This window comes from Diplotaxodon limnothrissa, linkage group LG8 (assembly GCF_057381915.1).
Source record: "Diplotaxodon limnothrissa isolate DT_005_m linkage group LG8, D_limnothrissa_male_GT1.1, whole genome shotgun sequence".
NCBI lineage: Eukaryota > Metazoa > Chordata > Actinopteri > Cichliformes > Cichlidae > Diplotaxodon > Diplotaxodon limnothrissa.
The window spans coordinates 6,686,902-6,710,782 of NC_140603.1; the positions used below are offsets into that span (position 1 = coordinate 6,686,902).

At 42.0% G+C, this 23,881-nt stretch overlaps 1 protein-coding gene across 6 annotated transcripts in view; it reads left to right on the forward strand.

Annotated features, from left to right (window-relative positions):
- The window catches only part of mpripb (myosin phosphatase Rho interacting protein b), a 45,475-nt gene that overhangs the window by 13,161 nt on the left and 8,433 nt on the right, over window positions 1-23,881 (forward strand). For 4 of the 6 annotated variants that reach the window (XR_014906475.1, XM_085361190.1, XM_085361192.1 and 1 more), the window contains exons 4-16: window positions 4,490-4,641; window positions 4,749-4,833; window positions 4,929-5,100; window positions 5,404-5,848; window positions 8,895-9,021; window positions 10,123-10,227; window positions 16,023-16,079; window positions 16,450-16,518; window positions 16,602-16,691; window positions 17,778-17,887; window positions 18,052-18,607; window positions 19,549-19,686; window positions 21,215-23,791. Coding sequence is in view for 5 of the 6 variants with exons in the window: in XM_085361190.1 (XP_085217316.1) it covers window positions 4,490-4,641; window positions 4,749-4,833; window positions 4,929-5,100; window positions 5,404-5,848; window positions 8,895-9,021; window positions 10,123-10,227; window positions 16,023-16,079; window positions 16,450-16,518; window positions 16,602-16,691; window positions 17,778-17,887; window positions 18,052-18,607; window positions 19,549-19,686; window positions 21,215-23,791 (4,683 nt within the window). In the remaining variant the exon portion in view is untranslated. The remainder of the gene's footprint in view (window positions 1-4,489; window positions 4,642-4,748; window positions 4,834-4,928; window positions 5,101-5,403; window positions 5,849-8,894; window positions 9,022-10,122; window positions 10,228-16,022; window positions 16,080-16,449; window positions 16,519-16,601; window positions 16,692-17,777; window positions 17,888-18,051; window positions 18,608-19,548; window positions 19,687-21,214; window positions 23,792-23,881) is intronic. The other 2 variants (XM_085361193.1, XM_085361194.1) reach the window with 2 other exon arrangements.

A 23,881-nucleotide genomic window follows, 5' to 3' on the forward strand; every position in this document is an offset into this window, starting at 1 on the left:
TCGTGTCAGCCAGAGATCTCGAGAGGACTGTATGAGAAAGTCGTTTCTTTTAATAATACCCCATAGCCAAGCTAAAATTAGTCACCACATGGAAGACGGACACAATTGGAGGATATGGAATTGGCCTGGTTTTGTAAAAATCAAACCCAGGACAATTCATTTGTTTTTGAATAGTAGCCTTGGCAGATACATCTCCTTTGTTTTGGTGCCAGTAGCCGAGGGCAGTTTCTAAGCAACAAGTTGCCTTTATGCTGTCAGCATCAGCTGGACTGCAGTAGTTCATGCTCCACCTAGCAGCAACAAAATACAGTAAAGCCACCTTTGGGCACAGTGAACAGCGAAATCAATCTTACTTACTGGATCAAACACCAGTAAATATATTACAAGAAATCCAGTTTTAACAAGTTTGCTTTTCCTAAAAGTCCACATGCTGAACACATTAAAAATAGTAAGGCTGCTGAGGACTTTGTTCAATAAAATATTTTACAGTCAGTATTTGCATAGGAAAACAGTAAGGCCACTGTATTTCAGAATTTTCAAGGGATTTTCTAGCAGGCAGGAAAACCTTCAGGAGTCATCGTCTAATTTTGAGCCTCTTAAGGAGGACATGAAGCACTAAACATCTATCCATCCATTCGCTTCTGCTTATCCTTTTCATGGTCGCAGGGGGTGCTGGAGCCTACCCCAGCTGTCAAAGGGCGAGAGGCGGGGTACACCCTGGACAGATCGCCAGTCTGTCGCAGGGCTAACACAAAGGCTAATTTACATCATCATCAACTCTGTCTGTGAAGCTGGATTTAAGAAATAAGTGCTTAATGTTAAAGTTTCAAAAGCATGTTTAGTGCCATCTGCTGTCAGTACTGAACTGATGTTGTCATGTGGTTTAGTTGGTTGCAGCAAATAGACATTAGCTTATGTTAGCTAACCAGTGAAAGAATTGATAACTCAGAGGAAGATAAGGAGACTATAACTAAAAATCAGTTTAAATGGATCACTTTTGTGCTGCCCCAGGCTGCAGCAATGAGTTTTATGTTAAAGCTGAGGATATACTGTCCACTTTCACTGTCTCTTTAGACGTAAGTGGCTCTACGGATTTTGGCTAGCTGCACTCAAACGGGAAAATCCAGCTGTTATCTGTAATGTTCAGGTTTGTAAAGCACTTTATGAATGAGATCTGTATAGAGGAGACCCTGTTTAAGTCACCAGACCGACAAGCTGGAGTTCACACTCCAGCTTTACCTCACCAGGCCGGGTGTAGCGAGTCGTGCAATCAGCCAGCAAAGCAGATCTTCGCATGATGCAATCAGCGCTATTTTATAAAATGTTCTCTTTTTTCCCAACACAACACAAAGTTTCCTGCATAACAGGTTACTACATGCGTATCACACCAACAAATCACTAACTTCTAATATGAAGTACTCCGTCGCACCCATCAAACATTTTTTTCCTGCAGACATGCTGCTGATGATTCCTAGTCATGCTTCGGCAAGAAGCGTAGTTATGTTTGCGGTGTGGTGCACTTACGTATGTAGTAAACAGTTTGGATGTGTTTGGGCAAAGAGAGATGATTTCATTGCATAAAATAGCGCTGATTGAGGCTGGATCCAACAGAGGGTAAAATCCAGGAGTTTTCCATGCTAAACTCCCAAATTTTATAACATTAAAATATAGCAGAGATGCAGGCTGCTAGAGCTGATCAGAGTCTGCTAGGCCTCAGCTACTAGGTTGTGGCCTAGTTACTATTGGGTGTGTGGGTGGAGCATTTTTTTTATGTTTCATTCCTTCATTCAGATCATTAAAATCAGGTGTTTGAATCACTTTAATGGCCACAGGTGTATAGGACGAGTATGAAACTCAGTGACCTGGCAGTATAAAGGCCATAAATGTCAATAATTGCATGCTGAATGAGTAAAAATGTTCAAACTGAGCAACATTACATTTATGTGTTTCGTGTGTTGTGCTGCACCAGAAAGACCGTGTTCTTTTTGGTGCAGACCCATAAGTCTCCACCCATTAAAGGGACAATATTTCTGTTCCTCAGCCTTAAAGCAGAGATAAAACATTCATTCTTAAAACTATCCGTGTACCTGCTCTCATTTGCTGTTTGGTTGTTGTTGAAATGGTTTTGTGAGCTTTAATCTGAGAATCTGGCGTTTCTGGGTCTTTCTGTGCAGAGTTTGCATGTTCTTCCCGTGTTTGCGTGGGTTCCCCGGGTACTTCGGCTTCCTCCCACAGTCCAAAGGCATGCAGTTAGTGGTGATAGGTTAATTGGAAACACAAAATTGCCCATAGGTACGAATGTGGGCGTGAATGGTTGTCTCTCTGTGTTAGCCCTGTGACAGACTGGCCTGTCCAGGGTGTACCCTGCCTCTCGCCCTAAGACAGCTGGGATAGGTTTCCTGAGCTTAGTTGTTTGTTTCGTAGAAAAGTTGAGTCAGAAAGTACTGATGCTGAGAAGAGATTACTAGAGTACACCGACTCAGAATTGTTTTCCACTTCTTAAAGCGCTGCTGGGCTTCAGCTTCTCTGATCACAGCAAATATCGTTCGATTTATTAATGTGGCATTAGTCTTGCAACCCTGTGGGCTTGCACATAGTTGTCAGCCATTTGGTCCTTATTTTCACACATGATCATTTTTCTTTCTACTAGAGGAAATTCTTCCACAGCGTCTCAGTTCTGAGGTACGACGCCATGTAATTGCCATATTTGGCAGGCCCTAGGGCTTTACAGATAGATCTTAATAAAGCTGGATCTGTGTTCAGTGGCCTTAAAAGGAGCTGGAAAAAGACCCAGCACCTGTTTTACATCTGTAGCAGGCACAGTGCAGCAAAGGCTGATAACAGAGCGGCAGGATTCTGAGAAGGTCGGAGAGGAAGTTTGGAGGGTTTTCTCGACATTAACGAGACTGTACAGGTTCAAATGGCAGTCGGACCACACAAAACATACAGGGAAGTGACGTCAGAGCTAGGGCAGGGCGATATGACCAAAAATATTTATCACGATATACATTTGAAAATTTGCAATAACAATATAACTGACAATATAATTGACACTAGACAAAATACTTTACAACTCCACAACTTTATTAATGCAAAAAAACCAAAAACCCATCAATGTATTTTCACTTAAACAAGCAGCTGTTTTTTATGTGCATTAAAGTTATATAAAAATTTAACAGTACAAATGCAAATTCCTCGCTGACAGTTTAACCAAAAGGCATTTCCAGTGGAAATTGGCCGACATATCCTCAGCATAACCATGTATAATATCCACAAAACTTAAAAAGAGGTTATACACACACGATACGGTAATATTATGTTGAAGCACAGTACGTATCACTCCGCCAGGCTCCTGCCTACGATAGCCATAATGCTCCGACAATCCATCAAGCGGTGCGGGTTCGTAGCTTAGCAAAAACATTTGACAGAGTTTCGAGCGCCGTGTACATAAAATCGTTTCGAGGTCGGTAAACACAACCAGAATTCATACATAAGGCACACGGGATTATAAGGGGCACTGTCGACTTTCAGAAAAATCAAAGGATTGATTTTAAGTGTGCCGTATTTTCCAAACAACACGGTAATAACGACAGCCCGCTAGCATGCTCTACCAAAAATAGTGCTTTGTTGTGTATCTGATGGACGAAAGCCAAACCAGTTCCACACCACTGAAGTTGCAGCATTTTTACAAACCAATTCTGATTCATCTGTTTCATTCAACGATCCGCTTTCGCCCTTCTCGTTCTGCGTCGCCGCCATGTGCGTATGTAAACAAAGGCACTGCGCATGCGCGTTTTACCCATATTCTATCGCAATATTTCATTTTCTTATCGTTGCCCGACAACACAAACAACACAAACGTTATACTGGTATTACTGTGAACAGTATAATATGGCCCTAGTCAGAGCTTTGACTGTGGTTTGTGCTTTGTGGATCAACCATGACGCTGAAAGCTATCAGTCTCCATGCTACAAACAGCTCTGTTCTTCACTGAGCATGCTGTTACCTTCACTTTTCACTCAGTGTGCTATAACAGAGGACTCAACTCGTTACCATAGTGACGTGACGATAGCAGCCGAGGGTTCGTACAGTATGACAGAGAGATCTGAAGCATGTTTTCCTTTGGAACGTGATATGAGTATTTAGCTGGGCGAGCACACCACACATTTGTTCTCGCTCTGTTTTTAAAATGAACAGGTCTTAGGTCTCTAACCTAACACTTCCCTCCGCTTAGCTATGTGACGCACAAGCAAATATGGAGGCTAATTTGTAGGTCTGTGCTGAGTACCATACATGCATGTTAAACATAATGATTGGCCATGAGGGAGATAGTAGAGATCTTTCACATGTCACATGCAAAAAAAAAAAAAAAAAAAGTAAAACAGTTACCCATATCTCCAAAGTGAAAACTGGATTACCTACACAGTGTATAAATATCCAAATATTTGGATACGTCTCTGCTCATTTTTTCATATTGTGTCTTTTCTAGCCAAGCACGCTCCCTCAGGGCACAGTCAACATGAACCTGTGTACAGACGTCATTGATGCAGAGCCCAAGACGGGCCAGAAGAACTCACTGTGCATCATCACACCTGACCAGGAGTACTACATCAGAGGAGAGAATAAGGAGATCATCAATGGGTAATTTGTCCAGATATGATTACTGATGGGTTGTCACAGGGTGGATGCTGATGTCTGATATTCAGAAATCTTTGGGCATGTGTGTTTGTGCACGCACACACCTGCAGGTGGAGTGAACAGCTGATTGTCTACCCCCGAACCAACAAACAGAACCAGAAGAAGAAACGCAAAGTTGAGCCTGCCACCTCCCAGGTAATCCTCCTCACAACACAAACGTTCAAAGGTCAGGATCATGCGCCACCTTCTTTAGGCCGTCATTTTTGACTTCATTGTGCGTTCACATCCAGGAGCCGGGTCCAGCCAAGGTAGCAGTAACTGGGTCTGGTATCCCAGAAGCGGAAAAAGTTCCAGATTCAAGCTCCATCATCTGGCAGGAAGAACTGAACCAGAGGGAGGCTGAAGGGGCAGCAGTCTGGACTGCTGCTGAGCTACCTTCAGGATCACCACTGCCCCCTACAGGTAAGGAGAAATAACACATTATAAATAAGGTCAAAGGTGATATTCAAAAAGGATGTAACCAAGTGAAAAAGACACCACATTTAAGTTTTTCATTAGGCTTTACCCAGCCAGTTGTTTTCTAGATAATGGGTTGTTTATTATTGAAGAAGAAATTAAAGCAATTTAAAATGACATAAAAATACATGTTTCCAAGGTAGAGAGTCTAATCAAATGGGTTTTTGTTTTTTTAAGTCAAATGTATTCAATTAATCTTATTTTAAATAAATATATGGCATCATGGCATCTTCTGTTCCTCATCTGTAGGGGACTCTGCATCTGCGGCCCAGGCTTCTGATGCAGGCTCAGTGAACGGTGATGAAGTGGACCGGGGCGGCCTGCCGTTGCACGGCTCCACCCCCCAGCCTCCCAGCGACCTGCTGTCCCCGACCGGCTCCTGCTCCAGCCTGGGAGGCATTCCGCGCTGCCTCTCACCAGCTCCCAGCGACCCCTTCCCCTCCGGCAGCTCCCTGCTCTCCAACGGCTCTCACATCAGCGGCTCAGTCAGCTCTCTCGACTCGGATGCCAGCGGCAGCACGGTGACGAGCACAGACAGCCACCCGGCCACCCAGAGGAGCGGTCACTCCTACAGCCACCACGACACGCCGCGGTCTCGGCGGTTGGAGGCTGAGGCTAGAAAGGCTGAGAAGAGGAGCCGGTTCAGGAGCCCAGACAGGCAGGAGAGAGAGGCCGTCTTCAGCCCCGAGAGGAGGTCAGTGTTCACTGACTTCTAAACTTTCTCTTATGTTATACAAATCATCCAGCAAAACAGCAACAAGTGAAGCATTTGGAAGCTGAGCTGTTTTCATTTTACATTAATGATAATCTGATTTCACAGATATTCGCAAGACGTCTCTCTTTGTATGCAAACAGCTGTTAATGCAATCTGACTGATTTTGTCACAAATTCAGTCAGACTGATCAGTGGAAATGGTGAATTGTGCAGCCTTGTACAGTTATTGTGCCGTCTTTTGGATCCATCTTGTCTCATCTTCCCAATATCTCAGAAAATAAATTACACTACCTCTTCTAGGTTGTAGCTACGGTCGATAGCCACCCTGACTGTCAATAAAGCTCTCTGGGAGTTGATCACGATTAGGTTAAGTCACACAGCGTTGTCATTTGTCCACAGACATTTAAATATAATACACAAACTATGAACTCTAGCTCTGTCTTAGTTGTATTTTTTGTGCTCAGATGGACTTGATTGAAAAAAGTACTACATGTGAGCATGCAGGTAGCATGTTGATAAGCAAAGGTGATAAGATCCTGCTGCGAACTAGCAGTTTAATCAGCATCTGATTAAACCTGATGAACCAGGTCAGTGGAATGCTTTCTTAGAATCTCAGCTCTCTGCGTTATATTGGATAGCATCAGTTTTTTACCCATGTTTTTATGGGAAAATGTGTTCCTTAACAATCACCCCTGCCTTTCAACTTTTTCCTCCTTTTAAAAAAGCACACAGTGCAGGTTTTGTACTTTCCGTTCAGCAATCTGACTCTCCACGACTGGTTATGTTTGTGAAAGGTCTCTCTCGCACACACAGACACCAGTGAGGGCAACACTTCAAACAAACCTAGTAGGTGAGGTTGTTACAGGGGTAGCGGGGTCATCTTTTTCCTCCCAGAGCCAGCTTCCTGTGCCATTCAGATAGCTCCATGCCTGCCAGGCCCAAAGGGAAAAGGAGGTGGAGGAAAGTGGCCCTTGAACATTATTAGTGTCCTGAACCAGTTCATGTTCAAGTGAACACACATCTGTCTGTACAGCAACCAGGGGAGCAGCCTAGGAGCCGCTTTCCAACACTTACCAATGTTAATGTGCCATTATGTAAATGGCACATTAACACAGCAGGCATCTGCATAGCAACAGCAGCCAGCTTTATATTTTTTGACATTGCAGTGTGGGGCCAAGGATGGAAAATAGACACAACAACTCGAAGATGTGGTCCCTGACTGAGAAATGTCATTAAATCCCGTTACGACTGAAATCCCTTTCCTGAAAGTTCATACTTATTCACTGCCGAGTTTGTTAGTTCAGCTCAGGATGAGATGATCGAAGCAAAGCCTCTGGTCAGCAAGATCCATCTAGAAGTAGATGTCGCAACAAGGTAAACTTGTGGAAGGATCATAAAGGGTTTTCTACAGCTGACTGCATGGCCCAGTGTTGGCAGCATGGCACTACTGTGTTAGTTTTCTGCTAGTTTTGAGTCTCCATCATTCACACTGGCTACCTCGTGCAGGTTTATCAAAAGGCACGAGCTTTTGTCCTTGCATGATGGGCTTACATGGTCCAGGCCTGCCTGCCTAACAGATGAACCTTTGTCATTTCGCCCCGTTTCACATTCAGTCATTTGGTTTTAATTTGAATAATATTTTAAAGTTCAAGGAAATTCCCTTTAAAAAGACAGCACGTGCCAAGTGGTGCTTTTCTTTTTCCTAACTGAAATGAAGTAACAGAAGCAACAGCACTTAGCCAGAAAGTGCATGTGCACTCCTGGTCCTTGTCTGTTCCTCATCTGATGTGTATTTCTGACAACTTCATGTGAGCCTGACTGGGGCAAACGGTGGCCTCCACACTGTCCTCATCCTCCTCCCCTCTGCTTTATTCCCTTTTAAGGGCAGCGACTGTAGCAGAAGTGTCCCCAAATAAGGGCAGCATTTAAGCAAAAGAGTAATATAATATTTCCCACTGCTTCTTGCCCTCTTCCTCTCTGTAATGCAGATTTCTGTTATTGAACAAAAGGCCTGTGTGGGAATGTGTCAGAGCAGGCGGTGTTGTGTGTCACAGACTGAGGAAGGTTGCAGATGGACTTGAGCGAGCGTAGGCTGTTCTCAGATCTGTGATCCAGCACTCATTTTACCCTTGAGAGATCGTTCTGTGAATGAGTTTCTTTAGCGTAATCTGTTGCAGATGATCAGCCTGTCCACTACATCAAAGACCCATGACTATTTACTGGGAACATCTCAACTCTTTACATTTACATTTGAAGTATTTGCATTTTTTTTTCCTTCGCCCAAAGAAACATTTCTTGACAGCACTGGCAGAGCAAGCTTTCATTTCCCCTTAGGAGGCGTGACTTAAAAACCTGCTGCTACAGTGTCACAGACCTGAAGATTAACCCATAATGACTTTAATCCTGCAGCAGCAAAAGCTTTCTAAACGCATCAACAACTTTACCTGCTGTTTGACTGCAGGGTCAGAAATATAAGCAAGTTTCTGCTTCCAGTATCTGGCACCGATGATCAGTGCCAAAGGGAAAAAGTTCCCAGGGTTTTAAGTATTTGGAGAATGACGCTTTTTTGGGGGGTAATTTTGCAAACATGTGGTCTCCACACAGAGAGGCCCAGCACTTTTGAATTAGGAATCCATTTGTACTATAATGCTACAGGTTGCTTTAAGCAGACCTGTAGATTTATACTCTATTATGAGTTAGTCAGTACTGTAAATCAACCAGTCTTAACAGCACAAGTCCATTGTGATCATCAAGACTGTAAGAACAGAAACAAGCAGATGATCCCAGAGCTAGGACAACTGATCTGATTAGTGACTAAATGTTTGTCAGGCTGCTGTAGAAGAAAATCTCTAATTTTCTTCCAGTTAACTCATTCCCAATTCCAGCGTCTTGAACAGTTTTTTTTTAACACAGTACAAGTTAGGTCAACATGCCAGTTGAGAGCCTTTCAGTGTCATTACCATTCATGACGATTTATAGAAACTGAATGCCTTACATGTTTAACCAAAGTGTGCATTTGTTTGCAGTCGCTCCGGTGTTATCGAGAAGTTGGAGGCCTTGGAGTTGGAGAATCCAGAAAAAATGGAGGTGGAGGAGTCGGGGAGAAGCAGAGTCAGACAAGGCCGAAGTGAACACAGACGCTTCCAGAGAGAGGTAACGTGTGTGAGTGTGGGTGTGTTCAGTCCAACAGTGCCAATATTGTGCTGCAGTTCACAATAGATATGGTAATATGTGTAAACAGTGATTTTCAACAACATCACATGGAAAGCCAGATGTGTTCTCAGCAGTGGCCCTACCAGGACAAGTTTTGGTTCCCCCTCTGCCCCGCTGCTATCCCACCGCTCCTCCTCTTTCTTTTCCCTTATCCTCACCCTCTTCCCTCCGTCCTCTCCCTCTCTCTGTCCTGTCTTTGTTTTGCTTGTAGGTCAGAGGTCAGCAGGGGTTGCTGTATTCATTTCCAGTTTCCACTCTGTGGTGGGATTCCCCTGGTGATTACATTTTCCTTTCCCACCCTAGCCCCTTGCGCTAAGTTTGAGCAACTCGGGCCTGAGTTTAGCAAGACAGTGACCCGACACAGAGTCCCCACTCGGACACCACTTGGCCCTGGATCTGTTTCACCATAAAAATATTGCGTACACGTACGCAAATAAAGCAGCCAAGACTGCTTGTGTGTCTCTTACTGCACACAAACGCTCTGTTCTCCTTATTGTTGCGTTGAAACAATGCACACATTTCCAGCTGACGCATTTAGCCTCATGCTAACAGTGTGTATTTTTGTTTTCAGCCTCTTTGATTCAGTGCCGAATTCGGCCTCATAAAACACATGGGCTCAACAAAGTAGTGTTTGTCATGAGATTTCTCCACAGCTCATTAATACCCACTCAAACAGACCTGATTACAAAAGAATGGGTCAGTGATTCTTGCCTGTTCTGTGTGTTTTCTATAAAAACATTTGCCCGCTACTTATTACTTGCACTATTATGCAAACATTCTGGTAGAGCCAATTTACACAAATCTCACAGAAAACTCAAACATGCATCTATGCTTCCTTTTTTCGTCTGTACTATGGACTGTTTTCTATGTGAAGGATGCAGTGCAAAGTGTTATAAATTACTCATCACTTGTATTGTTGATGTTGAGCATGGGAATGCTGACTGTAGTTCACTAAATGGCTGTGGGTGTCAGTAGTGACAGTAGTTTCTTGGAAGTTGCTGAGAGCTTCTTTAAGGGTGTTTATATGCGTGTGTTGTTTAGGAACAGAGGCAAGACGTGGGTCAGGGTCTGGACTTTCCCTCTACCCTGCCCCCTCTGAGAAGAGCCAAGTCGTTGGACCGGAGGACCACTGAGTCAGTCATGACGGTGAGTGTTCTCTTGTTTTTGTAAAGTCTGCGATCATGCTAAAACTCCAAGTGTTCCTGTCGGAGAATTGACCTCTCAAAGGGAGCAGTTTGTTTTCCAGCCTTACTCACTAATTGGCAAGAGTCACTGCAGCAGCGGAGATGATAAGAAGTCAGCTGCTGTTGTTTGCTCAGCATGTTGATGGGAATTGTTAGTTCGTCATCCCGCGTTACATCATTATTCGTTTGTTGTGTTATACGCTTGTCTCACACATTAGTTACCTAAAAAACTGTTTGTGATTTTTAATGAATAAATAAGATGATTGAAAAATTTGTTTATATTCATTGAACAATGTTGGCTTTACATTTAAAGCCACTCATAGCGACGTTTCACTGGGCTAAAAGAGCCCCGTTTATAGGGACTCTGGTAGGTTTCCTTTAAAAAAACAAACACTTTCCCTCCTCGTATACTTTGACAGTGGGTGGATGCTCATGTTAAACATGGTAAAATCAGAGTATGTACAGCTTAACCATGTCAGCGCAAGTAAACCCTGTGAGTACCTTTTCAGATTGGCTTAACGCAAGCTGACGCATCACAACTCATTACAGCTTGTTTTTCATTACATCAAGTAACACTTAACTAAGTGGAGTAGTTATAGCAACCCGGTCAAACATCACACGACGTCATTTGTATGCGATGGTATATGTGTTGCTCGGTCTGTGGCTTTTTGTCAGACTCGGGGACACCCGTGTTGTTGTTTGTTTTTCTTCCATTTTCCGAGTTGCTGGTTTCAAAAATGACAGTTTCAGATTTTCGTGAAGGGGATGCTCTCATGACTCATCGAATGAAGCTGCTGACTAGCCGTTCAGTCAGCAGTCTGACAACGTCACATTCTCGGATCACCTCAGATTGCTTGGAACCCCCTGCCGAGTAGGTACTAGGGCTGAACGATATATCGCATTTGCGATAATATCGCGACATGATCAAGTGCAATTTTCTAACCGAAAAGGCTGCGATTATACTGCGATTATATTATACAATTCATGGGCTGCATCCTCCTGAGGCCGCATTTGTAGACCGATTACGTCACAGCGACGCGCCGAAGGCTGTCCAAATTACTACCATATCCCAGAATTCATAGCGCGGCCCAGCCAAACTCCAGTTTCCAGCAATGGCGGCCGCTACTAAGTTTTAAAATTACTCATACTAATCTTTCTGGGTCACAAAATAAACTTTTAACATATTTTCAGGCGAGAAAGTAGTTGTGTAAACATCAAATATCTGCTCGGTTTATCAAGATATCCCATATTTGCAAAAGTGCTTCGACGTTTTCAGAGGCGTCTGCTACCCACCAGCTCGACAGCTAGCCGGGAGCTCGAGGGTTACTGATGCGGCCGAGAACGGCACAACTCCCGGCACATCATTTTCAGATCACCGCGGAGTTTCGCTGCTCGGGTTAAACGTAATATATAAGTCACTTAGACAACCTAAAAATGTTATTGTTGGGCTTTTTTCAGTGTTTTGTTTGTTCGTGAGTAAATCGGTTTGGCTGAGATTAAAGTTATTAGATTAGATAAAATAAAACTTTATTAATCCCCCGGGTGGGTTCCTCCTTGGTTTTCACACAGCTGACTAAACGTCAAACAGAAAACTTATTAAACAGAAGTATGAGACAGTCGAGAATTTACACCAGTGTCTGGTTATATTTTAGATAGCAAGAAGCAGACGGCCGAGTTTATTAAACTCCACCGAGACAGCGGTGACGCTAATCAGAACTAGCCTTCTGATTCAGAAGGCTAGACCGTCCAATTTCACGCCTTTAAATTTTAAAGGCGTGTTTGTGTGTGTGTTTATACAATTGCTATTATGTTTGCACTTTATGTGTAATGTTACTGACTGCAGAGATCAGTAAGATGTGTGTATTTTTTATTTATTAGTTTTATTTATTTAATATTATTTTTTAATTGAATGACTGTCTAGTAGTTCACAGATGTCGAAAAACTGAGTGTGGTAAAGCCACTGATTTTTTTTATGTATATTTCTGCAATCTGCACATTGTACTGACTTTCATTTTAATGTTTACACCAGGGTTCCTTGTCAGCACTTTATGCTCAGATGTTTGTAAGCTAAAAATAAACTATTGTGTATGTTCAAATATACTGTTGTGATTGAAGAAGTTAAATAAAAATGTCAGTCATCAATTCATGCATCACCTCATGTCATCATAACAGAGGTCTGTCTTCCAGGAAAGAACAGTTTAAAATTAATGTAATATAGTATTGGCCATACTATATGATGTATTGCTTGTCTTTGTTTAATAATACAGAAGACAAATACCTTAAAAAATAATCGCATATCGCATCGCAATCGCAATATTGGGGCAAAAAATCGCAATTAGATTATTTTCCATAATCGTTCAGCCCTAGTAGGTACTGCTGGAAAAGCACTACTTGTTTCAGTCAGTGTGAACTGAGGGGAAGAACCAAGGCTCATTAAATGAATCTTTATCTATGTTTTACACTGTGAATCATAAAACGCTACAAATCCATGAATACAAAATATGGAGCAGGAAATGGTAGCAATAAGTCCTCTTTAATCTTGAATTATTTTTAGGGAAAACCTTTGCCTAAAAATGAATCAACTTTAATATTAAAGATATTATTCAATATCTAAATAAAGATTAGATATTAATAAATATGTTAAGATATTTATTAATTTACTTAAAATATAGTTAAGCTGGAGAACAACATGAAAACTGTCATATACAGTAACTAAGAGTACGCATGAAGTTTCACATTTCCACACATCGCGTCTAAATCCAGTTTATTACTTTGACTCTTGTTTTGTCTTCAACAACTTAGCAAAGGTAGTTTTAAGCTTGCTTGACGCTTGTGCAGGTAGCAAACAGTAAGTTTATCAGGACTGTTTGGCTGAAGTGGGAGTTGAATATTAATATTAATATTTAATCCATAAATAGTAAAGTGTCTTATTTCACTGTTTTGTAATCTCTGCTAAAGCCACGCCATGCTGCTGCTAAAAGCCGCGGTGAACCAGTAATGAATATGGTTCAATAGGGTGATGAATAAAGGAGCAGGTTCAAAGTTTGTCCTAATAATTTTCAGACCTGAACGCTCCAGGACTGAAAGGTCAGTGCGTTCTGTCTGTGGCCTCGTAAACAAAGCTGCTCTTGTTCTGTTAAGCCGGAGGATCAGAGGTCAGCCGCAGTGCCAGGGCTTCAGCCGAGCAGAGAGAGATCGCTGGCTTGTTGTTGTTCGAGCCTAAGGGGCGTGATTCGCTTAGGTAACACAGTTAGGAGAATTAAACATTGAGCAAACTCTCAGCAGACATCACTCAACAGTATGCCACAGAAAACATTCTATAGACAGATTTAGTGGGGGTATTAACACTGATGGTGCAAGTGGAGCGTTACGGGTTTGTTGTTCTTTTCCACCTTGATATTACTCTTTTTGCACTACAAGTAGTCTCACAGCTCAAAATAGTTCTTTGATTTTTATTACTGGGTCTTGTGAAGCCCCTCAGTTCCAGCCACTATCTAAAACTTTCTGCTCATTCCTTCACAAACAGTAGGTTTGAATAACAGGTTGATGGAGCACACAACCAGCACTGTATGCCTGAAGTGACCGTATGAAGGATGCTCCCTTTCTTTGGCATCATTTAGATCTAAGTGGGGGGAAATGTCAGAAACTGAGCATTTAGAGTACACTGTAAATAAAAGAAGCACAAAGCCACCGTAAAGATACCCGCTGGTTTCTAGATCCCACATTGGAGGTTAAATGTCAGCATTTGGCTACACTTATCTTGGGTATCCTATTTGGATGAGTGTTCAATGAGAGCATGACACGCTCAGTTGTCAGCTAGCAGTCTTTTTTAGCTAAACTGCAGATGTTCAACACATAGACATAGCTAGTTAATACCAAGCAACATATGAGGCTTAGCCCATAGCTGTCCGCTTGCTGTACTAGCATCACTAGTAGTCAAACTAGCCCTGCCCCTAATTTTAAATCTTACCAAATAAAAATATCTTTTTTTTTTTTTTTAATACCCCAAAAGTCCAACTAAATGGTGTATGTAATGAGAGTCTATGGGGACTGACCTGTTTTTGGAGCAAATCTTAAGTGACCTTTAAAGGAACTGGCAGTTTTATTTTTATTTTTTAAGCAGACTTATTTTTCAGCCCTAGAGTTTGCCTCTTGGAACTATGGGAGAGGATTAGGGCCAGTATTTTTTTATTATTATTTTTTTAACCACAATTCTGAGATTATTGTCAGATTTCAAAAAAGTCCAAAAGAAGTCCTCAATTTGTATTTTGGTCTCCCCCCCTCCTCTTCCAATGGCTCTAATCCTCTTCTGTATGGCTCAGTCTAATACACAGTTCGGATTTTTTATTTATATTTTTTCATTCTATCAATATATAACATAATATGTAATAATTTTTTGCTTTCTGTCTATGATTAAAATCACAATTTCTATAAAGTTTCTTCAGAAGACTGAAGAAGTCACTTGGATGAGTGGTGAAATGTTTCTCCAGTAGATAATGGTACGTTCAGATGAACAGAATCAACTTTCTCTGACTTCAGTCAGCTGTTCAGATCCAACCTTTCTCCTGTAAAACCTTCTGCAGCATTTTACAGGAGAAAGTAACTGTCCTTGCAGTTTATTGTGCAGGTAAACGGGCAACTGTGCAAGGACAGCACTGTTTCAGATCCTTCTTCTGACTTTAAATATGTAAAATCTCTCCACATTACTGAATTCCACTTACCTTTTTTTCAACACTGTCATCTTTTGAGCCGAGGGCTGCTTTGATGGGAGCGTTAGCATTTGGTTTTGTCATGTTGTTGTTTATTTCACTCATGCTCCTAATGTGTTGGTTTGTAAAACTACAGCAGGCCCAACATTAGCACATGTGCTGCTGCTCACGACGTAGCGCTAAATCCATTATCATCGGCCTTTTTCTGGTAAAATAAGGTTGGAACAAGTTCTGTTGACTTTATATTGATCATCAGCCATAGTCTGATGGAAATAAGATTGACTTTAAATGGAATATCTGATACAAACCAACTGTGACCTCTGACAAACTTTATCAATGTGTGATTTCTTTCCTAATGTTCCTTTGGCCTTGTTGTGGTGGTGCAAGGGTGCTGTAACCCCCGTGCTGCAGGGCGCGGCGCAGCCCCCTGCTCTCCCCCTGCTCTCCAGGTTATTCTTCTCATCCTGCTCTCTCTGTGTGCAGTTTGTTATGCTGCGTGAATTCATTCTGCTAGATCTAAGATGGAAAAAAGAGACTATGTCTGAGTGTGTATGAGCCCGTCACAACTTCCTACTGCTTCCTGTGGTCACTGTTCACGTGTGCGTGTCTGTGTGTGTGTGTGTGTCAGGCTGAGCACTTGGGTTCTGTGGGCAGCACAGCCCTGCAACACATGTGGCAGAAGTTGGCCCCAGTCAGCGGTCCACATTTACATCCTCATCCTTGTCTGATCCGCTGGCAGGGTCAACTTCTCCCTGCAGCCGACTGAGTGAGCATGTGTTTTAGCTGCTGCTGATTTTTGAATGCTAGCAGTGAGGTATTGAACTTGAATTTGACACACTGCCACTGCATTACCTCTCGTTTTATTTAGGCGCTGTTTGTGAGAAAAGTTGAAGTCCTTATTGATGCTTTCTTTTAAAATGAAGATGGGTGGTGGTAGTTTGCTGCTGCAACACATTAATAAAGAACAATGAATGAAAAACATGTTGCTTTGTGACGTTTTCTTAGAATCTGTATCCTCTCTTTATCGATTTATTTCTGTATTTTTTAGCCGGACTTGCTGAACTTCAAGAAAGGCTGGATGGTGAAACTTGACGAGCAAGGCCAGGTACCATTTTTATTAGCTAATTAGGAGAAACGTAAAGAGGAAACTGAAAATGGTATTAACCATTGAAAGCTAAATGAAAATGATTGCTGGAGTCTTCAAAAAAATCAAGAGTTCAAAAACCTGAGTCACTGTCTGTCTGTAGCGTTCGATGGCCTTTACACACCTGTGGCCACACTTTGATGTTCCATCTTCAATGGACTTGAAAGACGAGGGTGGTGCTAGGAAGCTTTAAAATACTGTTTATAAGATATATAAAGAGACAAACTCTACACTGACACATAGGACTGTGTGGACACTCGATATGTGACTTGCTATGCTACCTTGCTGTATTACACAGCTCTGTTTTTAAACTGTAAATTTTTTTCTCAAGTGGAAGAAGTACTGGTTTGTGCTGACTGATCACAGCCTGAGATACTACAAGGATTCAATTGCAGAGGAGGTGGGCTTATTTGTTCTCTTTCACACCTTGTGTTTTTATTTCCTTCTACCTTTAAAATGCGTCTTTGTTTCTGTGTAACTCAGGCCTCTGACCTGGATGGTGAGATTGACCTGTCCACCTGCTACAATGTAACTGAATACCAGGCTCAGCGAAACTATGGCTTTCAGATTCATGTAAGAGGCTTTGCTTGTTTTGTCTCAAACCTTTCTGCTCAAGGAAAAATCTTTCAGTGTGATGACATTGTAACAGTTCGTGTGTTTGATTCTAGATTTTGTTGCACTTAACCATTAGCAATACTTAACATGTAATTTTGCTCGTCTTCTGGGGTAAATGCCAGATTTTCCACTCGATATCCACAGTAAAATGTCATATTGTCTCATCATCTGGGTGTTTTTTGTCACTCAGTATTTAGTTTAAACAAGAAGAACATTTTCATTTCATGCATTTTATTTTATTTCAAAGGCATTGAAAAAAAGTGGCCACCAAGTGGTCATCTTAAGCCCTTATGTGTGAACAGTAATGTGAGGCTGTCTGTTTGCTTTATTCTATAAATGCAGTCATAAAATCACCGATCCAATTTAAAAACTGCTTGGTGACTCAGAATGTAAGAGAGTGTGTATGTACCCTCCAATCTGCAAGAAACTTTCCCTGAATATTGTCTCACACGCACATTACTAACATCTCTCTGTTTTATATTAATTTTCCTTGAGTCGCCACTAAATACTGAATGAAGGCTTTGGAAAGTGCTGCAGGCACTTTTGCTAGTACTCCTTATACGCAACCACACAGCTCCATGAGCTGATGTCTCCACGTGGTGCGTTCAACTTTAAGTCAGAATTTCCAACTTCCTGGTTGGAATTTTTTTTTTAACTGGAACGCCCCCTCAAGTCAGGCTTCCAACTTGGAAAGTTGGGGCAGCTCCATCAACTCTGACTTAACAATCAACGATGGCAGCAGCGCACGTAAAAACGAAACAATGAAAGTGTATAACTTAGTCTGAACTGCTGTTGTTCATTGGACATCTATGAACGTGCTGCAGCTGTGTTTGTAGGCACAAAAACAGAAATCACTGTATTTGTAGTGATGCGGGATTATTTGGGTTTTCTTACTTTTCCAGGTTTGCTACTAGAGAAGCGCTAATGAATCTGCTACGATAAAGAGAGATTTCTATTCAGGATTTTTTTGGCTGCTACATCTCTTCTCTATATCGCTCTTTCTCATCACTCTGTGTGTTCTTCACTGTGCTTTTTGATGTTTAGACGCAGGAAGGAGTGCACACTCTGTCTGCCATGACAGCAGGCATACGTAGGAACTGGATCCAGGCAGTCATGAAGAATGTCAGACCCTCCACTGCCCCTGATGTGGCAAGGTGGGTACAAGTCACAGTTATAACATGCTTCTCAGTTATCAAGAAACTCAATGCTTTCGTGTAATATTCATGTATATTAATACATTAAAAGATAGATTTCAAAGTTTAGAGATGAAAAAAGAACAGGAAAGCAGAAACTTACTTTGCTTTCTTTCGCCGTTTAGCTCGACCGAGGATCATGGCTCATTCTCTCCTTTAGAGGGTCTCGTCAGACCAGATGTCACTCAGGACTCTCCTTCTTCTGAGGCCTCATCTGTAGACAAAGAAGCCACTTCTGGAGTCATTAAGAGCCGAGCTCGCGAGCGCAGGCGAGAAGGCCGCTCTAAGACATTTGACTGGGCAGAGTTCAGGCCCATAGCCCAGGCTCTGGCTCAACAGCGGGCGCAGGAAGCCGAGAGTCTCCAGGCAGACATGGGGGAGCTCGAGCGCAGTCGGAGAAGAGAGGAGAGACGGAAGAGGTACGAGAACGTGACAAGCTCAGACCCTGCATCGGTTAAAGAAGGAGGGAGGACCGACGATGAGAGGGGAGACGAACCTCTGGGTTCGCTAGGTCCCGTATCTCTGGAGAGGCAGCAGATGGTGGAGGAGGTGATCGAAGAACACTGGCGACAGGTAGAGAAGACGCCCATGCGGGAGGAAAGGAGGGTGCCGCTGCCCACCACAGTGCAACCTAGAGAGACTGTAGAGCTGGAGCAGCTACTGGAGAGTTATAAGCAAGGGGTATGTTTCCTTGTTTGATTTAGATTGTTGCTGTTGTTTTGAGTGAAATTCAAATATACAAAGTGAAGAATCCAGTCAGCAAGTACAGAGCTAAGCCTGTATTTAAGCTTCAGGGGGAAAATGCATTTTAGATTTTATTTGGTTAGTTTTAATCGGTTTAAGAGCTTCAGTAAATTTAAACTTGCCATTGAATTGATTGCTGCATACAGTATAACATAGTCATGAATAATAACTCTGTAGTGTAACAGTTTAGGTATTTGCTTAACAAGTGAAAGATGAATCCAATGAAGCCAGCATCTTACCAACAGTCAAACACGGTGGTGGTAGTGTGATGGTGTGGGGCTCTAAAAACAAAAACAAAAAAGACTGAAATCCTATTGAGATGCTTTTGCAAGACCTCAAACAAGAAGGAGAGTGGGCAAAATTTCTTCCCCAGTGATGTGAAAGACTGATTGCAGTTTTTGCAAATGCTTGGTTGCAGTTTTTGGTGCCCCAGGTAGCACAACCAGTTATTAGGTTTAGGGGGAATTCACTTTTCCTACATAGGGCCAAGTAAATTTGCGTAGCTTTTTCTTTAATAAATGAAGTCATCATTGTAAAAATGCGTGTTTGCATTTATTCAGGTTGTCTTTAAGTCTCCTATTCAAATAACCATATGGTCAGGGCCTTTCTGTGGGGGGTGGCATGGTCTCCTCCCTCCTCTCTGGGTACTCTGCCTTCTCCCACAGCACCAATAACTGGGCGTTTGCTGCAGTTAGTGAGGTTATGATAATTGGTGATTCAAAATTGCCTCTCACTCTATGGCAGCTGGGATTGGCTCCAGCCCCCCTGTGACCCTGAATTGGATAAGCAGAAGATGGATGGATGGATATATATATATATATATACACACACTACATTATATATTTTATATTCTAATATTCTTCCTGCCGTTTTTACAGATTGAGGACCTGAAGGCACAGTTGAAGAGCTGTCACAAGCAGCTCCTGGACTCAAATAAGCACAAACAGGAGCTGGAGATCCAGCTGAGAATGGCTCTGGAGAGAGAGCAGGATGACCGATCTGGTTACATCTCTCCGGTGAGTTGTCCCTTTATTCTGCTCTTATGGGAAGTCCTGTTGTAAACTCGATCAGTACATTCTTAACTGAGCAGTGGTTTCTACTTCATTTCGTAACATTTTCTGCATGTTGTATTTTATCGAGAGAAAATCGCAACCAAACTGACGAAGCTACAACGTGGCTACAGATAAACGCCTTTGCATGACTTCATTGCATGTGGAAAACGATAAGATTTCATTACTAAATTGGCTTATACTAGTTAATCTGCTCGCTTTGTGTTGTAGGTTTTTACTTTATCAGGACTCATGCAAGGAGTTATTTGAGTAATTTTCTTGATTTTGGACCAAAGGACTGTAGTTTTGCAGTTTCTGGAGAGGTGTTATTTCACTGTAAGTGTTAATTACATGTGAAAAGTGATAAACAGACACAAATATAAGAATAATGTTGAAGTGTGTTTAAACATTTACCGTATTTGAGTTTTTTCTCATAGAATCAATACAAAAAGATGAACATGAAATCAAAATTAGAAAAGCGGAAGTGAAATGATGGCATTTTTTTTTTCTCCTTGTAATTTTCTCTTTTGCATTTCGACTTCATCATTCAATTTATAGCAATAGAAAATGGAAAAAGCGAAACTTGAGTAGAACTTGTTTTCTTTTTGATTCATTTTTCAGTTGTTTGTTGCCGAATTCATGAAGAGAATTTTGTCTTTGAGTTTAGAGTGACATTTTGCTGCATAGTCTCTGGCACGATTGCTTCACTTGTTGAAATGTTTGTCTTGACATGGAATAATAACCTCTTGGCCTGTATTCTACTCATTTGCATGGACATCAGATTCTTCTATTAACTGCTATAAAGACATCCATTTGTTATTCTTTTAACAAATTTTATATGTAGAAGTGTACTGACATAAATGTATGATGTCGATTTCTTTGCCTGTGTTTTGATGTATGGATGGGTTCTTACAGAGTGAGGCTGAATGATGTTTTAAATACATATATATGTAAATTATATATAATTTTGTTTTTGGCAGATTTCAAGTATAGTGCTCTTACTCTAGACAGTGAATTATTTTGAGAAAGTTGGGAGGGTGTTTGAAGCATTAGATTTGAGCTGCATAATGCATTTCATTATCTCCTCTCAGACTTGGACGTGAAACCTGTGAAATGTGTGTTTGTAGGACCTGGTATGCCTTTCTATCCTTGAATAAACCACTCAGCTGAAACTAATATTGCATTACTTACCACTTAAAGTAACCTTTAACCATTAAATGTGCATGCTATTGGTATTAACTAACCCCAGCTATTTAAATCTTTCAGTTGCTTTTAATTTACACCTTTAAACCAAAAGAAATTTTTGGATTTGTTTTGAATCTGTTCATTTGCATAATTTGGTATTGTTATGTGGGAATGCTTAATGTAATGTCACTTTTTAATTTAATAATAATAATTTAAAGAGAAATAATTAGTAGTTAGCGCTGGAAATTATAAGCAAGCTTTGTGTCTCCCCTGCTGTGTGTTAACCAACTGTCTGGTCCCCTTTTCCAAGCTGGAGCAACCTTTGGGTCTGGAGGCTGATGTGACGCCCCAGATGAAGAGGCCCGAACTGGTTAGTTCTCAAGCGCAGAGTTTAACAAAGAAGTACCAGGAGACCAAAGAGCTCCTGAAGCTGCAAGAGCTGAAAAAGCGCAATATGCAGGCACAGCTTGGCCTCTCGCTTTCTCACCTTCCCATCAAGGACCCTTACTTTTCTGAATCCCACAAAACATCCATCCTGGAAGGCCCTCCCCCTGAACTTGTCCAAAAACCAGTTAGCTTTTTAATCCAGGACACCACAGAGGCTATTCAAGAACTAGAGGACTTAACGCATGACAATCCTCTGACTCTAAAGGAGCTGGCGAAAGTGTTGAAATTACATAGCTGTAATCAAGACACAGCAGAGAAGCATCAACTTCAGAAGCTGCTGGAGACCTGGAAGCACCAGCAGGAGTTAGAAAATGAAACCATAAAAAAGAGTTTAGCTAGAGCTGGAGAGAGCATCCGCAAATATGAAGCTCGTCTTCTAACCATGGAGGACATGGTGGGGAAAGTTCACAAGCAAAGTTTTGAAAGCCCAAAGGGCTCCTACAGTCTTCTGTCCAAAACTGAGAACTACTCAGAGTCGAGTGATGAAACTATTGGAATGCTGTCTCAGAGGATTGAACTTTTAACTAGTGAAAATGGAGCATTGAAACAGCGATGTCAGGAGATAATAAATCAACTGACTGAGGCTGACAGAGAGATAGACAGACTGAAAGCTGAACTCATCAGCCAGCAAGGTGGCAAACAGCATCACCTTGTCTTGGAGGAGCTGAAAAGACTAAAAGCTGAACTGGCTGAAAACCAAGCCAATGCCATAGACAGGGAGTATTACGAGAGGGAGTTGAATGAGAAGTCCTTGAGGCTCCATGAAGCGCTCGTTACATTGGAGGAGCTTGGCAGCATCCTTAAAGACACTGAAAAGAAGCTACAGTTAAGAGAGGCCACACTGAAAGGTCTGGGCTTCCAGGGAGATTATGAAGATGACGAATTAAACCCAGAGAAAGAGCAACTCCAAGAGCTGCTTGAAGCCTCAGAAGCAAAGTTATTTGAGACCAAGTCAAGCCTTCAGACTACAGAGCAGCGCTGTATGGAACTAGAAACTAGGAACAGTCAACTAGTTGAACTAAATCAGAAAATTGAGAAGGTCAGCAGAGAGAAGCTAGAAGAAGCAGAAAATGAAATAAGGGTGCTAAGAGAGAAGTTGGTAATGAGCATGAGTACAGATGAAAAGGATGCTGAATCTGTTGAGGCAGAAGAGAAGCATGTGGATGATAAAGGACTTTTAATGAAAGTAGTACAAGAGTTTGAGATGAGGTCTGCATCGATGAATCAGGTTGTGGAAATGTTAGAACAGGTAGATGTTGATGTTGAGAGTATGCTTGGTGAATTAAAAAGCACTTTATTTTCCTCTTCAGAGGAAGAGACATTTTACCCGAGTGGAAAAGATGCGTCATTCGTGTTAAAGGGAGAGTTCTGGAGCCAACTGTTGGGCACCACTGTAGCAAAATCAAAGGAAGACGGACAGAGCCGTGACAGAGGGGTAGAAGAACAGATGATGGCAGAGAAGAGCTTAATGCTCTTGATTAGGAGGATTTGTTCGCAGGCAGACGTTGGAAGTGACAGAGTGACAGATTTGGGATCGATGTATAGCTGGCTTGATAATGAAACAAATGCTCTGATTCTTAAACAGTTAAAAGAAATTCTGGAGGAAAAGTCGCAGAGATTTAAGCAGATTGCCTCCAGTTTGAAGCTTGATAAAGATGACAAACTCCATTCTTTGGCATTAGCAAGCTTTGGCCAACAAACACAATCTTCCGAACATCTGCGTGAATCTCTCAAAGAAGCATACATATCTTACTTGATTATTAGGCTCAATGTCCAGTATGAGAAAGGGCTAAAGAAAAAAGAGGAAGAAGTAAAGATGCCTGGCGTAAATTGTCCAAATTGTCCAAAATTAAGAGAAGTTGCCAGTGGGCTTCAGTCCAAATTGGCAGATCTTCAAAGTCAACTATCTGAGGCGTATTTGAAAGCTGCCCCAGGGTCTCAAACTCTGATTCAGATTGAAGGAGAATCCATTGATTCAGTCGATAAAACCATTGAGCTTCATGATATGATAGCCGAGCACAGGAAAGAGCTACGAGAAGTCAAAGATGGCTACGAGCAGGAAGTTGATAAGTTGAGGCAGGAAATAGCAAAAGCCAACGAGACACTTCGTCTCCGTTCAGAAGAGAATGTAAAAGAGATTGACTCGCTGACGAACTGTATGGAGAACTTGAAGGAGCAGCACGAGAGGGAGATGAGTCGTCTCCTGGAGAGGTTTGACCGGGAAATGGAAGAGCTGCGAAGCATGATGAATCTAGCAACTGCAGGCAGGAATGAAGCAGATGACAACGTACCTTTGGATCACGCCTTGACCCTGAAAGAGCGCATCCAAGAGCTGGTGACCCAAGTCTCAGTCATGACCGAAGAGATGAGACGGCGCGAAGAGCAGGGCGACGTAACCATTCTGCGGCTGAAATACGAGAAAGACCTGGAAAACCTGAAGGTGGAAGTGCTCCTTGTCCTTGCCATCCTCCATCTGTGATGCCTTGTTTTCCTTTGTGGCATTCCCAGATCCCCCTCCCTTCCCCAACAT